Raw genomic sequence first — 13,179 nt, forward strand, 5'->3', positions numbered from 1 at the left:
TACCCACATCTGCCCCATCCCACTCTACTGCACCTTGCAGTTTTCAAATCTTTGTCCACATCCCTGAACTTCTTCAAAAACTTCCACTCGTTTCCCCTTAGGATCAGTCCCATGTCTGTAAGATGGAAGTACAGGCCGTGTGAGACCTGGCTCATCCCTTCCCAGCCCTCCCCCTGGCCCTCCGCACTCACTCCTCTGCTTCAGACCCACTTTGGTTTCCACCCTGGTCCTCGGATTTACCCCCAGGCCTGTGCACCTGCTGTTCTCTGCTGGGTATGCTGCCCTCCATGACAGTCCTCTCTGTTATCTGACTGAGTGCGAGTCCCTGCTCCTCAGCCAAGCCAGCTCCTGGTACACTGTTGTCACACTCTGACCTTGTCCTTAGGTGCCTCGTAACACGTTCATAATTAATGTCTGTCTTCTCTACTGGAAGGCAAATGCCTGTTCAATGCCCGGTCCCCAAGCCTTGCACAGTGCCTGGCACAGAGGAGGCATTGGGTGAGACTGGCTGGGTATTACTGATTAGATGGGGACTGGGGACAGCGTCAAGAAGCTGGCCAAGCCCGAGGGTGGGACCAAAGTCATGGTCTCACTCCCGTATAAAAGGTGGTTTCATGCCATCAGAGGCTTACTTGTGGCTCTAGTGTCTGAAAGGTTTCCTCACACTTAATTTAAATAAGTATCCCTGTATAGATCAAACATTTGAAAGGTTGGTTTTTCCTTTTAGCCTTTCAGGAGAGGAAACAGCTTTTCTGAAAGCCGTTCCTCCCGGTCTCCTTGCGCAGCAGCCGTCTGTGGTCACCGTCAGACGGCTGGAATGTCAGAACAGCCCAACACCGCTGTAACACATCGCACTGTGTCGCCTTGCTGGAATTTATCAAAGTCTTGGTTTGTTTCCCAAAATCCTGCTCTGTCCAGGGGCTTCAAGCTGCTTGTGATCAAAAAACAAGTTACTATGGGTGGGGGAGAAGACTGTTTCAGTGTGATGGGTTGAAAAAAAATCTCAAATGAGTGAACACTCACCCGTGGCCCCTTGCGCCGTCAGCCTGGCGCCGCAGGGAGCTGGGCGGGGGATGTCCGGAGGGCCGGCACAGCCTTGGGCTCTTGTGCCACCTCCAGGCTCATCATTTTCTACAGTAGCCTCCTCCTCCCCCGTCGGCCTTTTTTGAATGAAGCCTATCCAGCCACTGTCCCTGTCTGGTTATCGTAGCTCATACCTCAGTCTCCCTCTGGGACCTTTTTGTATTAAAAGCTCAGGCTCTGGTGTCTGCCGTTTGCTATCTAGGTGAACTTGCATTAATTATTTCATCTCTGTGAGCCTCAGATGGTCTATCTATAAAATGGAATAGTAAACACTGTAGGCGTAGCATAGGGAATATAGTCAGTAACATTGTAGTAACGTTGTATGGTGACAGATGGTGACTACCCTTACCGTGATAATGTATACTTGAGTCACGTGTAGATTATCTAGAATTGTGTTATACGCCTGAAACTAATATCACATTGTATGTCAACTACAGTAATAAAAAAGGAAAAATATACATGAAACTGTTTTAGTAATGACAAAAAAATCACACAATTCTGCAGAGCTCAAAATATTATCTTCTTAATAGGGTGCTAGTAAGGAGGTGCTTCTATTGCTGTCTGAAAAAAGGGGGCTTAGAAAACTCTAAGCATATACAAATATTTTGTTTTGTGAAGAAATTTGTCTTATATTCAAGTATACCTGATTAAACACTGCCCGGAGAACATTAAAAAAATGTTACTTCGTGGTCTGCCTTTGAGGCTTAAACAAAATGAAGTAGATAAAAGTACATCGTACACTACCTAGAAAGTAGGAAACAGGCAGTACGTTGTAGTTAGTTCTCTTCCCTCCCTGTCGTTTCCATGTCGTAGCCTCTGTACTGCCTTCTGCTTTCTGGATCCTCAGTCAGTAGTATTCAGAATGTTGGTGGAAGATTGTGGTAACAATGCTTGGCCAGGCTGAGAGCACAGCGGCTAAGAGTCTGGGTTTTGGAGTCAGGCAAACCGGATCTGAATCCCAGTTTTGTCATTTATTTACTGTGTGACCTTGGATGAGTTAGTTACCCTCTCTGAATCTCAGTTTTACTTACATGTAAACTGGGGGCAATAAAAACCCTTTCCGGAGCACCTGGCTGGCTGAGTCGGTGGAGTGTGCAACTCTTGATCTTGGGGTTCTGAATTTGAGCCCCACAGTGGGTGTAGAGATGACTTAAAATAAAAAATAATAGCCCTTCCCAATGGATGCCATCGTTCAAGATTAGGGGACACGTTGTAGGAAAAGTATTTAGCCTAGTGCCTGGCACACAGTCAGCAGGCTGTTTGCTACTGTTGTTACTGTTGTTTTAGTATTATTGTTCTCAGGCTGGAAACAGGCCTGAGCTTGTCCAGAAGGACCCTGCTTGCCTTGCAAAATGAGGACGAGCCATGAGGCCAGTGGTTGGTTATCTCCGTGTATTCCCACCACGTTCTCTTCCTGTCTGGTGAGAGTCGGGGCCACACGATTTGGGTCTCAGCCCCCGCAGATGGGTCCGAGGTGTTAGGTGGCCAGGGTTGCCTGCTTGGTGTCTGACCAGCCAGTCATGAGTGCTCCTGACTTGTAGATCTTCAGAGACTGCCTTTTGTCAGGAGCATGGAAAATGTGTGGGATGCCTCACATGTGCTACCCATTTGTTTCTCTGTCTCCTGAGTTCCTCTCCTGCCCCGCGCAGCTCGCTGTGTCTTCGTCCCTGCGCCGCCTGCGCGCAACTCTCACCACCGCACTCCACCTCCAGAGCCGGCCTGCAGTTGAGCCCTCCTGCTTTGGAATGCCTTTTGCTGTCTTTTCCCTCTCTTTTCTTTCCTTTTTCCTCTCCTTCCCTCCCCTCTCTTTTCCCTCTCCCCTTTCTCTTGCTCCCTGCTTCCCTCCCCTTCTTTCTGGAACCTGAGTTTGCACTGGTCATTCGTGTTTTTTCTGCTCATAAGCCCCCATCTGCCCCAGCCCGCCTCCCCCACAGCTGTTTCCTGTCTCCTGCTTCACCACATTGTCATGTCCACTCCATCCCTGTGGGGCCTGGAGACTCCTACCCCTTCATAACTGCCTCTCAGACTCAGCCTCTTCACACCCCCCCAAAACACTTGGAGAAGGAAAACCACTGCAGTCACGCAGTCTCCAGAGGCAGGTCTTACTTAACAGTGTTTTTATATAAAGCCAGACATGTGGCCTCTACTTCTCTTTGCTCGTAGAATGGGAGAACTGGGAGGAACTTACAGACCATCCGGTGCCATTGGACTTTACAGACAGGAAACTGAGCTCCCACAGAGGTTAGGACTGCCCCAGAGTCTCGAAGGGGGTTCAGGCACAGCTGAGATTAGAACCCTGCGCTCCTGACTTAGAGAGTCCCCATAAAAGCATGACATCGCCCGTGTGAACTGCACGTGTCTTTCTCCATCTTTTTTGAATTTATGTCATTCTATCTGTAACCCGAGTCCTTCTAACAGCTGTGGCTGGACCTGCCTAACCTCTTAGTGACAAGCTCCAGCTCCCTTTGCGGGAATGGGGAGTGGAGGTGGGGACAGAACTCATGTAATGAGGACGTAATGAAGCTGGGTCCGTCGTGTGCAGGTTCATCACCCTTTTATTCTTCCCGCTTGTCCCAGGCTGACCTTGCTCTCTGGGTCTGTCTCTTGTGGCTCCCCACCTCACCCTGGCCCCACTGATGAGGCTTCTTGGCTTGTCTTCCATTCTCCTATCCTGACCCCTCCTTTTCAATGAATATACCTTATGTTTTATTTTATTTTTGAAAGAGACAGAAAGACAGAGAAAGTGCAAGCGAGCAGGGTAGGGGTGGGGAGGGGCAGAGGGAGAGGGAGAAAAAGAATCTCAGGCATTCTTCAGGCTTGGCTGGAGCCTGACACGGGGCTCGATCTCACCACCCTGAGACCATGACCTGAGCTGAAATGCTTAACTGATTGAGTCACTCAGGCACCCCAGTATACCTTATATTTTAATGTCATGACTTTGTACAATGGTAAGAACTCTGTTGTCCAAACTGAAGTGTGCCATAAGTGTAAAGAAGAGACCAGATTTCTGAGACTTAGTACAAAAAAAGAATCAAACTATCTCACCAATATTTTGTCATATTTTATATTGATTGCAGGTCAGAAAGATAGTATTTTGGCTATATTGAGTTAAATAAAATAAATCGTTAAATTAATTTCACCTATCCACCCCCCCCTTTTTTAATGTGGCCAATAGAACATTGAAAATACATGGTTTGTGTGGTATTTCTGTTGACCAGTGCTGGGTTATAGCTCGTAGGCCTTCCTCCACCAGGGATGCATGAGGAAGTCAAGCTTAATGCCTGAAGGTCCATTGTAGGTAACGAATGTACCATCCTGACGAGAATGAAGAAAGCCGCTCAGATCATCTTCTGTGTTCTGTGCTTTAGACCAGGAACCTCATGCACCCCCTGTTGTTTCTCATTTTCATCCAAATTCCAGCGGTTTTTGTCTTCTCTTCACTATAAGGATGGCTGTTGGCTTGAGATGCGTATTACTAAGCTTCTAAGAAGTTTGTTTTTTTTCCTTTTCAACTATTTATTTGTTTGAGAGAGAGAAAGAGGGAGTGTGTATAAGTGGGGGGAGGGGCAGAAGGGAGAGGGAGAGAGAGAATCTCAAGCCAGCTTCACACCCAGCAGGCACGCTGTTTTTTCTTTTTAAAATCTCAAATGCAATATTGCATTTTGCTAATTACCTTTCAGTATCTGAGAGGACCGTATCACATGTTTTCTTTGATTTATTGATGTGCTGTTATTGTGTTAATAGTCTTCAAAATATTAGCTTATTCTTGTATTTCTTAGACAAACCTGCTAGGTCATGGGGTCCTTCTTTCCCCCCTTGTTCTGTATTTGTTAGGTGTCAGGGTTTGGGGCTTCTTCCCATCACTTTTTGTGCTCTGGAATAAATTATTTAGCATAAGAATTCAGTGTTCTGTAAAAGTCTGAGAGGACTCACTGGTTAAATCACGTGGCCCTGGAACCTCTGAGTTAACTTTTCCGGTTTCCGACGTGGTGTTTAGCATACTCACCAGACACAGAAAAGTTTTAGTTGGCCAATCAGTGGAAGGCAGTGCGAAGTCTGGGTCCGAGCCTGCGCCTTCCCGTGAAGCTGGTACTTGCAGAAATTTCATTCTGCGTTCCCAGCAGTGTTCAGGGTGGCCCTGTGGCATGTGAAGATCAAGATGATGGAGGGTTGGATTGTGCTGAAAAACGTGATTCCTGAATTCAAACTGCCGTGGAAACAGTGGGCACAGATGCAGTGTTGTGGAAAACCAAAGCAGAGCGAAGGGACAAGCTGAAATTTCCTTCTGGAACTCAGAGGGAGACCCACAGGGGACAATGAGGATGACTTGTTTCTAGGAGGTATCGTGCGTGTCATAACAACTCTGCAAAAGGAGGGCTGGGGAGATGTGAGGAAGCATTGTGAGGACAACAGTAGGCTGAGGAGCCCCAGACATGGCAGGAGCACCGTTTTCAAGGGAGCAAGCAAGTGTGTGTGCGCGTGTGTGTGCCCCTGCGCCTGTGCATGGGGCGTGGCCACCGCCCTGCAGACAGAGGTGTTCTGTGGCTCAGAGCCAGGCTTGTGAGACAGACAGACCTGGGTCTGAGTCTTGCCCCTCATGCTGACCATAGATGAGGATTTGAGCAAATTGCTTAACATTTCCAACTAGGGTTCCCTTTCTTCATCTGCAAAATGGGGCAGTAATGGTACTTACCTCCTGGGCTTGTTGTGAGGATTCACCGAGCGATGGACAAGCAGGTGTACAATGATTGATGTACGTGGCACTTAGTAAGTGCTCAATAAATATTAGTTGTTGTTCTTATTGTCCGTATTATTGACCAAGTGTAAACTCTGGTTTTCTCTGGGTTTTAGGCTAATGGATGGTTTACATTTTCTTCTACAGGCTTTCTGTGTTGTCCAGGTTTTCTGTCCTGAACATTTACTGGGTCCCTAATCAAAAAAGCCAAAGTGTATTGTTTTTAAAAGCAGACATCTGAATGCTATTACTTGGAAAGAGCATTTCCCAAGAATATGGAGAAAGGGAATTGAGCACAGTCCCCAGCAAAAGAGTGGAAAAGGAACAGGTGGCCCCATGGGCTTGTATTGGGCTTGGGAATCTGGGTGAGCTGTGCTGCCGGTGGCTCCTGTCCCTTCTGTTCACGGGGGCCCTTTCTCTGTCACATGGACCGGAGGCTGTTCACAGGGTTGCAGTTGGCTGCTGCCCTGCGTTGACAGCTGGTTCTAATTGTGCAGAGCTGCACAGTACTGGGGCTGGATAGGGAATGTTTTGGGAAATTTGCATCATCTTCATGACCCTAAATCTACATGTGTCCTAACTCCAGACAGTAGTTGGAGGAGTCGATGAAACAGTAGTGGTTGTGAGTTGTTATTCTATAGAAATTAGTAGGACTGAAAGCTGAGAAAGATGAATTACTTGTATTTATTCAGTGATCTCTTCCCCCCGGACAATACTCTGATGCCAAAGAAGGTACCCATTTGTCCCCAGTGATTCTTTCCTCCTCTTGTGGTTTGGCCAGCCAGGGTTCTGAGGCCTTCTGAAGGCCCTCATGTTCATTTCTCCCGGGGCCCTGCCTCCCCCCTTTCTCCATACACACATAGTCCTTGCAGGTGTTTATTTCAAATTACTAAAGTGAATTGCCCTCCCATGAGAATATTCTACCCCACATATGAGATTATAGTACAAACTAGACTCTAGTCTAGTGGAAGAGCACTCGAGGGGTTTACATCCACTCTGCCACTCTCTTGCTCGTGTTATCAGGGCAATGAAACCTAACACGTGCGTGAGGCTTTGGGCGCTATCTCTGCCCAGTCCCTCTGTTGCCTTCCCACCCTACTCAATAAAATAAAATCCAGTCCTCACTTGCCGTCCAGGCTGGGCTATGACCTGGCCTCCCACCCACTTCCTTTGCTATCACCTCTCCTCCCACCCTCCGCTCCGGCCACATTGGCCGTCTTGCTGTTCTCAGCCCAGCCTCTGCTTTGGTCTGTTCCTTCCTACCGCTGGCTTCTCCTGGAGGCTGGGAGCCTGCTGAAGTCTCATGTGAGGCCTGCAGCTCTGTCCTGACTTTGGTGAGGACAGGCTCATGCTCCCACTATCACCAACTGCGTGTGTGGCCTGGGCAAATTAATTCACCTACTTGTTATGTTGCTTTTCATTTAGAAACTGGGGGTGATTGCAATCGCACCTGCGCTGAGGGTCCTGTGAGGATGACACAAGATGGCACGTGTCAAGTGTTAGCACAGTTCCTGGCACAAAGTTGGTAGTCAGTAAATCTTGCTTTTGCTTATCTGGCTGGAGCTTGGCCCTCATCCCAGGCGTAGTTGGGAATCCTACCGCCCAGGGACTCCTCTTCTGGGTGTTATCCCCATCAGACTGCAGGATCTCTCCCGGCCTGGATCATCTGCCCCTACTCCCACCTGCCCATGCTGCCTTTTCCCCTGAGCCTTACTTTATTTATTTAAGAAACACATTGAAAGTACTTACAATGTATCAGATATTATGCTAAGCAGTTGACAAACATCACCTCAGTCACTCCTTATAACTACTCTGTGAGAGAGGTGGATATCGTTGTCAGTTTTCACATGCACAAGGTCAGGCCCTGGGAGTGGAAGTGACTTGCCCAGGATCCCAGAGCCAGTTGGTTGTAGGTCAGCCCCAGTCCATCTGACCCCTCAACTGCTGGACTCCATGGTCCCTCTCTTTTCGACCCTGTGCCCTCCCAGTTCACTCCTGAGACCAGAGCCAGCCCCACTGCTGGGTTCCAGGTGGGAGGCCCCCATAGAGGAGCTATCATTCCTACCTCCAGCCCCAGCACCCCCACTTCCACGCTAGGAGCATGTGGGTGTCACACACCTTGGCTACTGTGACTTCCTTGAGGGTGACAAGGCCTGACAGTCCCTGAAGGACAATGGCAGCCCCTCTATTATTTGCCTGTTCTTTTTTCTTTTTTTTTTTTTTAAGATTTTATTTATTTGTTTGACAGAGGGAGAGAGCACAAGCAGGGAGGAGGTGCAGAGGGAGAGGAAGAAGCAGCAGGCTCCCCGCTGAGCAAGGAGCCCAATGTGGGACTTGGTCCCAGGACCCTGGGATCATGTGGGCCAAAGGCAGACACTTAACCGACTGAGCCACCCAGGCGCCCCTATTTGCCTGTTCTTAACCATGTCACCAGAGTCTAGGCCCTAAAATGCCTTACTCCTTAGACCCCACCCCAACCCCAAAACTGGCACTGTCCCCCCGACTGCCTCAGTGGGTCATCTACTCCCTGGGGTGTTTTTAGAACTCCTTTGACCAAGTGTGGTTGTCCCGCCAGTTCTTCTGAAGATTGTTCCAGATATTAGAACGGGAGGAATGGGAAGAAACATGGAGGATGGAGGAGGGAGCAAAATGGTAATGTGGGGCTCTTGGCCGGCAGCAACCTGGTAGTACTCCATGAAGTCAGATTAGTGACCTTTCCTTAAAGTGATGCATGTTCCATGGGGACATGTTTTAGGAACGTGATTTGGAAAAGATTGCAGTCAGAATCAAGCACATGTGTGGAAGGGCCATGTGTTGGCACCAGCTTCTTTTGGCCTTGGCAGCTGGTCAGACTCCTTTGGGTTCTGGGCCCACTGATGTTGAGGATCCTGTGGGGTACCAACGAGGTGTGGCCAGGCGGTGGCTGAATATCCTGGTCTGGGTCTCAGGAGAGAAGCCCAGGCTATGCACAGACATTCAGTGGGAGCCATGGCAGTAGATGTGGGCTTCTGGGGAGGACTGTGGACATGGAACAGTACAGAAGATGACTGTGGACAGATTTAAGTGGGATTGGGGGAAAGTGCTGGAACAGAAGAAAGCAACCGGGGGGCGCCTGGGTGGCACAGCGGTTAAGCGTCTGCCTTTGGCTCAGGGCGTGATCCCGGCGTTATGGGATCAAGCCCCACATCGGGCTCCTCTGCTATGAGCCTGCTTCTTCCTCTCCACTCCCCCTGCTTGTGTTCCCTCTCTCACTGGCTGTCTCTATCTCTGTCAAATAAATAAATAAAATCTTTAAAAAAAAAGAAAAAGAAAAAAGAAAAAAGCAACCGGAAAATAAGACTGGGAATGGTGGTCATGAGACGCAAGAAGACAACCAGAGAACACGGTGCTGAAGGGCAGGGACAGGGAGCGGGAAGAGGTGGGGCGGCTGTCTGGCCAGGAGGCTATCATCTGTAGAGGACAGAGCAGTGTCAGTGGAGCAGGGGGGGCGGGGAAGGAGGTGGAGAGGGAAGCGGTACTGACAGCCCTTTCAGGAAATGCATCGGGAAGGGGAAGAAAGAGTAGGAGCCGGAGGAGCCTGGAGGCCTGGAAAAGATGTCTTTCATCATAACTGTCCCTGTTGTTGTTATCATCCTATTACTATTCTTCATGGAGAGGAAGGGGGTGAAGGTGCAGGGAGGAGAGAGGGCTTGCGGGCAAGGCTTCTGAGCAGGGGAGGAGATGAGATCCAGTGCCCAGGAGAGCAGATCCCCTGAGGAAAGGGTCTCTCTTCCATTGAAGCTGAGGAAGGGAGAGGACACAGGTGAATTTGCACATTTGGTGGCAGAAAGTTTTCTTCTCACAGCTTCTGTTTTGTCTCTGATGAAGCCAAGGAGCATCCACATGACAGAGGAGAGGCCCCGGAGGAAGCTGGCGAAGGACTATACAGGCTCGTACTCTTCTTTCACATCCAGCTGACCTCAGCAGAGAACTCAGAGCCAAGGACAGACTGGCCGAGATCAGGGCCCCAGCGCCCTTGGGAGGGGGTGTGTGGCAGCCCAGGGGCAGCTGAGTGGCTCACCAGCGATGCGGGCCACCAGTCTCAGCCCAGCCCCTTGTCTCCTTCTAGAACAGCCTTGTCTCCTCCAGTCAATTTTAACTTAATTACACTCAGATCGGTTCCATAGCATAGACCTTTTTTAGGCATTAGTGACTGGAAGAGTTTTGTTCTATTACTTCACATTTTCCAAACCCTCTTCACACAGATGGAATCTCTTGTAATCCTATAAGGCCAAACACAGAAGAGGAACAGTGCCAAGGAGGTTGGGCCCAGGACTTGTTTTAGTGCAGATAGAATGGTCTTATTTCTTTTGAGATCCTGATAAACCTTTCTGCCTTGAATTTGGGAGATTTCAACACTGAGGAATGCTCCTACTCCATTCATTCAACAAATGCTGCTTGCCAGTGCTGTGAGCCAGACCCGCACCCTGCGCGTCGCCTCCTCTGCCAGGCTTTGCCTCTTTCAGTCTCTGCCACCAGTCTGTGGAGTTGATTGTGGTGTCCCTGTTTCGTCAGCGACGAAACCGGTACAGGCAGAGGTTAACTTTCTCGGGATCGTCCTGCAAGTACGTGGCCGGGCTGGGATTCAGAGCAGGGTCTTCTGGCTCTTAAGGCCTTTCTCCATCCATTTTATCAAACGTAGTGTTTTCCTCTCTTGAGGCTTTAATTTTGAATGTTATGTGTCTCTCAAAACCCAAGAAGTGCACAAACCATTTATGAATCAGGGTCTCAGAAATGATCTTATCAAATAAATGTAGGGCAGATGTATTAAGTTCTTGCTTTGGTTCCTGTGTGCATGACATCAGCAAAGTGAGAGAGAAATAGTAATAGATTTTGTTAATAATTTAAGATCCCAATGAGAGCGTGGTGTGGGGGAGAGTAGAGGGTGTTTGGAGCTCTCGCTGGGTCTGACAGCAGTGGGACTCTCGGGAGGGGAAGGGAGATAACCTTTACTGAGTACTTGTTCTGTGCTAAGTGCTCTGCATGTCTTAATCTCATTTAATCATCATATCGAGCTTCATAGATAAATACAGTGTCGTACCCATTTTAAGATGTGAAAATTGAGATTCTGGGAAGATTGTGTCCGAGAAGATCATGCAGCTGGTGTGTGGAGGCCAGGATGGGGCTGGGTCTGTCTAATTCTAAATGACATTACAGACTCTTAATAAAGTGTGTACACATAAACCACATGTGTGCACACACACACACATACACACACGTATATGTATATAACTTTTGCTGTCTATTAAAGAATTCAGGGAAAAAACAAAGAAGTAACTATTAGCCAGAAACTGGGCAACAACCATGCCCCAGTCCTTGATCGCCAGGTTTATGAATTCTCTTTTTTATCTGATTGTAACCCATACCTTTCTAGGACTGGTTTTGGGATCCACAGAGGAGGGAGGCTCTGGTTCTCACAATTAAACTTGGAAAGGGCAGTGATACACGTTTGCAAAATCAATTGAAGTGTACTAAAGGGGAGGAGAAGTCAGTGTAACTGAGGCGGGTTGAATACGCATTTTCAGAATGGGAAGAATCATGGTAAACTGTAAATCCTATATCTCAGAGAGGCTCACGCCTACTTTTGAAAAGAGATAGGGTCAAGGTATTCCTTCAAGAGGAAGAATCCTGAGCGCTTCCTCTCTACTAAATGGAGGCAGTGAGAGTGCTGTGCTGTGAGATGACAGGAGACGTGCGGAGGCCGGCACCTGACTGACACGCGCGGGCTCCTGCTGAATGGCAGCACTGGTCCGCATCCTTGTCATTACTGGTACTTGGGGTCTGCACTGAAGATGTGAAGGACTTGGCAGGGTCAGGGATGGTAGTGTTTTCCGTGTGGGTGATGGGAGGATAATGGTGCATTTGCAGAAGGGAGGCAGCTGGAAGAGGAGCCGCGTACATAGCCCCGGCTTGGTGGCTGAGCGCTCTCGGGTCCAGGCCATTGGATCTTGTATCTTGAGCTGTCCATTGCCTCCAGCCAGGCTTCACACCGTGCCCGCCCCTCTGTGGCTTATAGTTGGGTCCTGAGAAGCATTCGTAGGGCACAGCACTTTGGGCACAGCTGCTCACCCAACAAGTTTTGTCTCTGGCCATTCCCACTGCCCTCCCTGACTTCCTGGTAGACCCCCGTTCCAGCTGGTGGGCAGCTGGCTCTCACTAAAGATCTTATTAAAGTTCCAGATGTGTGGCAAAAAAATGTTGTTAATAATAGCAAGGCCTGGTATGAATTAAAAGGAGGGCTTGTAACTCAGAGGTAGAGAACTTTAATCTGCCCCCTTTCTTCCATTCTTTGCCAGGGCTCCCAAGCCACAAGGTGAGCATGCTGGGCATTGGGTAGTTGGGCATTGGGTAGTGGGTCTTCCCTGGTTCTCCTAGGCACCCCAAGTCATCCTGGTAGAGTGCTCCTGTTAGCTCCCTGGGGTAGGAACCAGCCTCACTGATGGGTAAAATGTAAGTAATACGATGATTCAGATTACTGCTAGGAAAGAAGAGACAAGGCCCGTGAAGAAGATGTTAAAGGCAATCTCTCCTTCTGCCCCCCTGCTGGTTGTATGAGATATGGGAGGGGCCAACTTCGGGAAGGGGTGTGAGGTAGTTCCAGAAGCTTCTCTGACTTAGTGGGCTTGGGCCAGGATGTTCTCTGATTCCAGGAATGGAGGATGTCACGTGGCCAATGACCTCTGAGATCCTTTAGTCATATTTTAATTTTAAGTTCACCTAGGGAGATGAATCCTGCTAGCTCACACATTATGCCCTCTCTCAGACAGGTTGCTTTCAGAAGGGACTTCTGGTCCCAGGGGAGCTGGCAGACAGGCAGTTTGCGGTTAAGGATATTTTGGCACTGAAGTCCTGAGAAATGTGGCTGGGGTTATGGAGAAAAGTATCCCACTTCCCATCTTCACCTCGGGGTGGGGGCGGGGGGGGGGCGGCGTCCCAGGCTGCACCTCCATCTACAGATCCAGCCCTTCTCTCCAGAGGAGGAGAACCCTCACCCACCCTGGTGAAGAAAAGGATGGCCAGGGCTTTGGCTCTTCCGCATATCATGTCCACATTCCGCTAGATGCCCCTGGTGTGTTTTGTGTCCTGATTAGGAAGAATCACTGTTGAAACTGACTCTGTCCTTCCTAGGAACTTGCCAGCTGTGGATGGAGTAAGAAGGAGAAACATAGTCTCGCCCCCAACGTTGTGGCCTTTACCCGGAGGTTTAACCAGGTAAGTAGTACCCCTTGTGTGTGCCTGACCAGGTAGCAGTCTTGTCCCCTGTGGTCTGGGCACCCTGCCAGGTTTCAGTCCCAGGCTTCTGGCCCCAGGTCCAAACCCCT

The 13,179-nt window shown here is 49.1% G+C and overlaps 1 protein-coding gene across 5 annotated transcripts in view; it reads left to right on the forward strand.

Moving 5' to 3' along the window:
- The window catches only part of RALGPS1 (Ral GEF with PH domain and SH3 binding motif 1), a 252,288-nt gene that overhangs the window by 57,699 nt on the left and 181,410 nt on the right, over positions 1-13,179 (forward strand). For all 5 annotated transcript variants that reach the window (XM_040631909.1, XM_008698750.2, XM_008698752.2 and 2 more), the window contains one exon: positions 12,986-13,069. In XM_040631909.1, the coding sequence (XP_040487843.1) occupies positions 12,986-13,069 (84 nt within the window). The remainder of the gene's footprint in view (positions 1-12,985; positions 13,070-13,179) is intronic.

This window comes from Ursus maritimus, unplaced genomic scaffold (assembly GCF_017311325.1).
Source record: "Ursus maritimus isolate PB19 unplaced genomic scaffold, ASM1731132v1 scaffold_17, whole genome shotgun sequence".
NCBI lineage: Eukaryota > Metazoa > Chordata > Mammalia > Carnivora > Ursidae > Ursus > Ursus maritimus.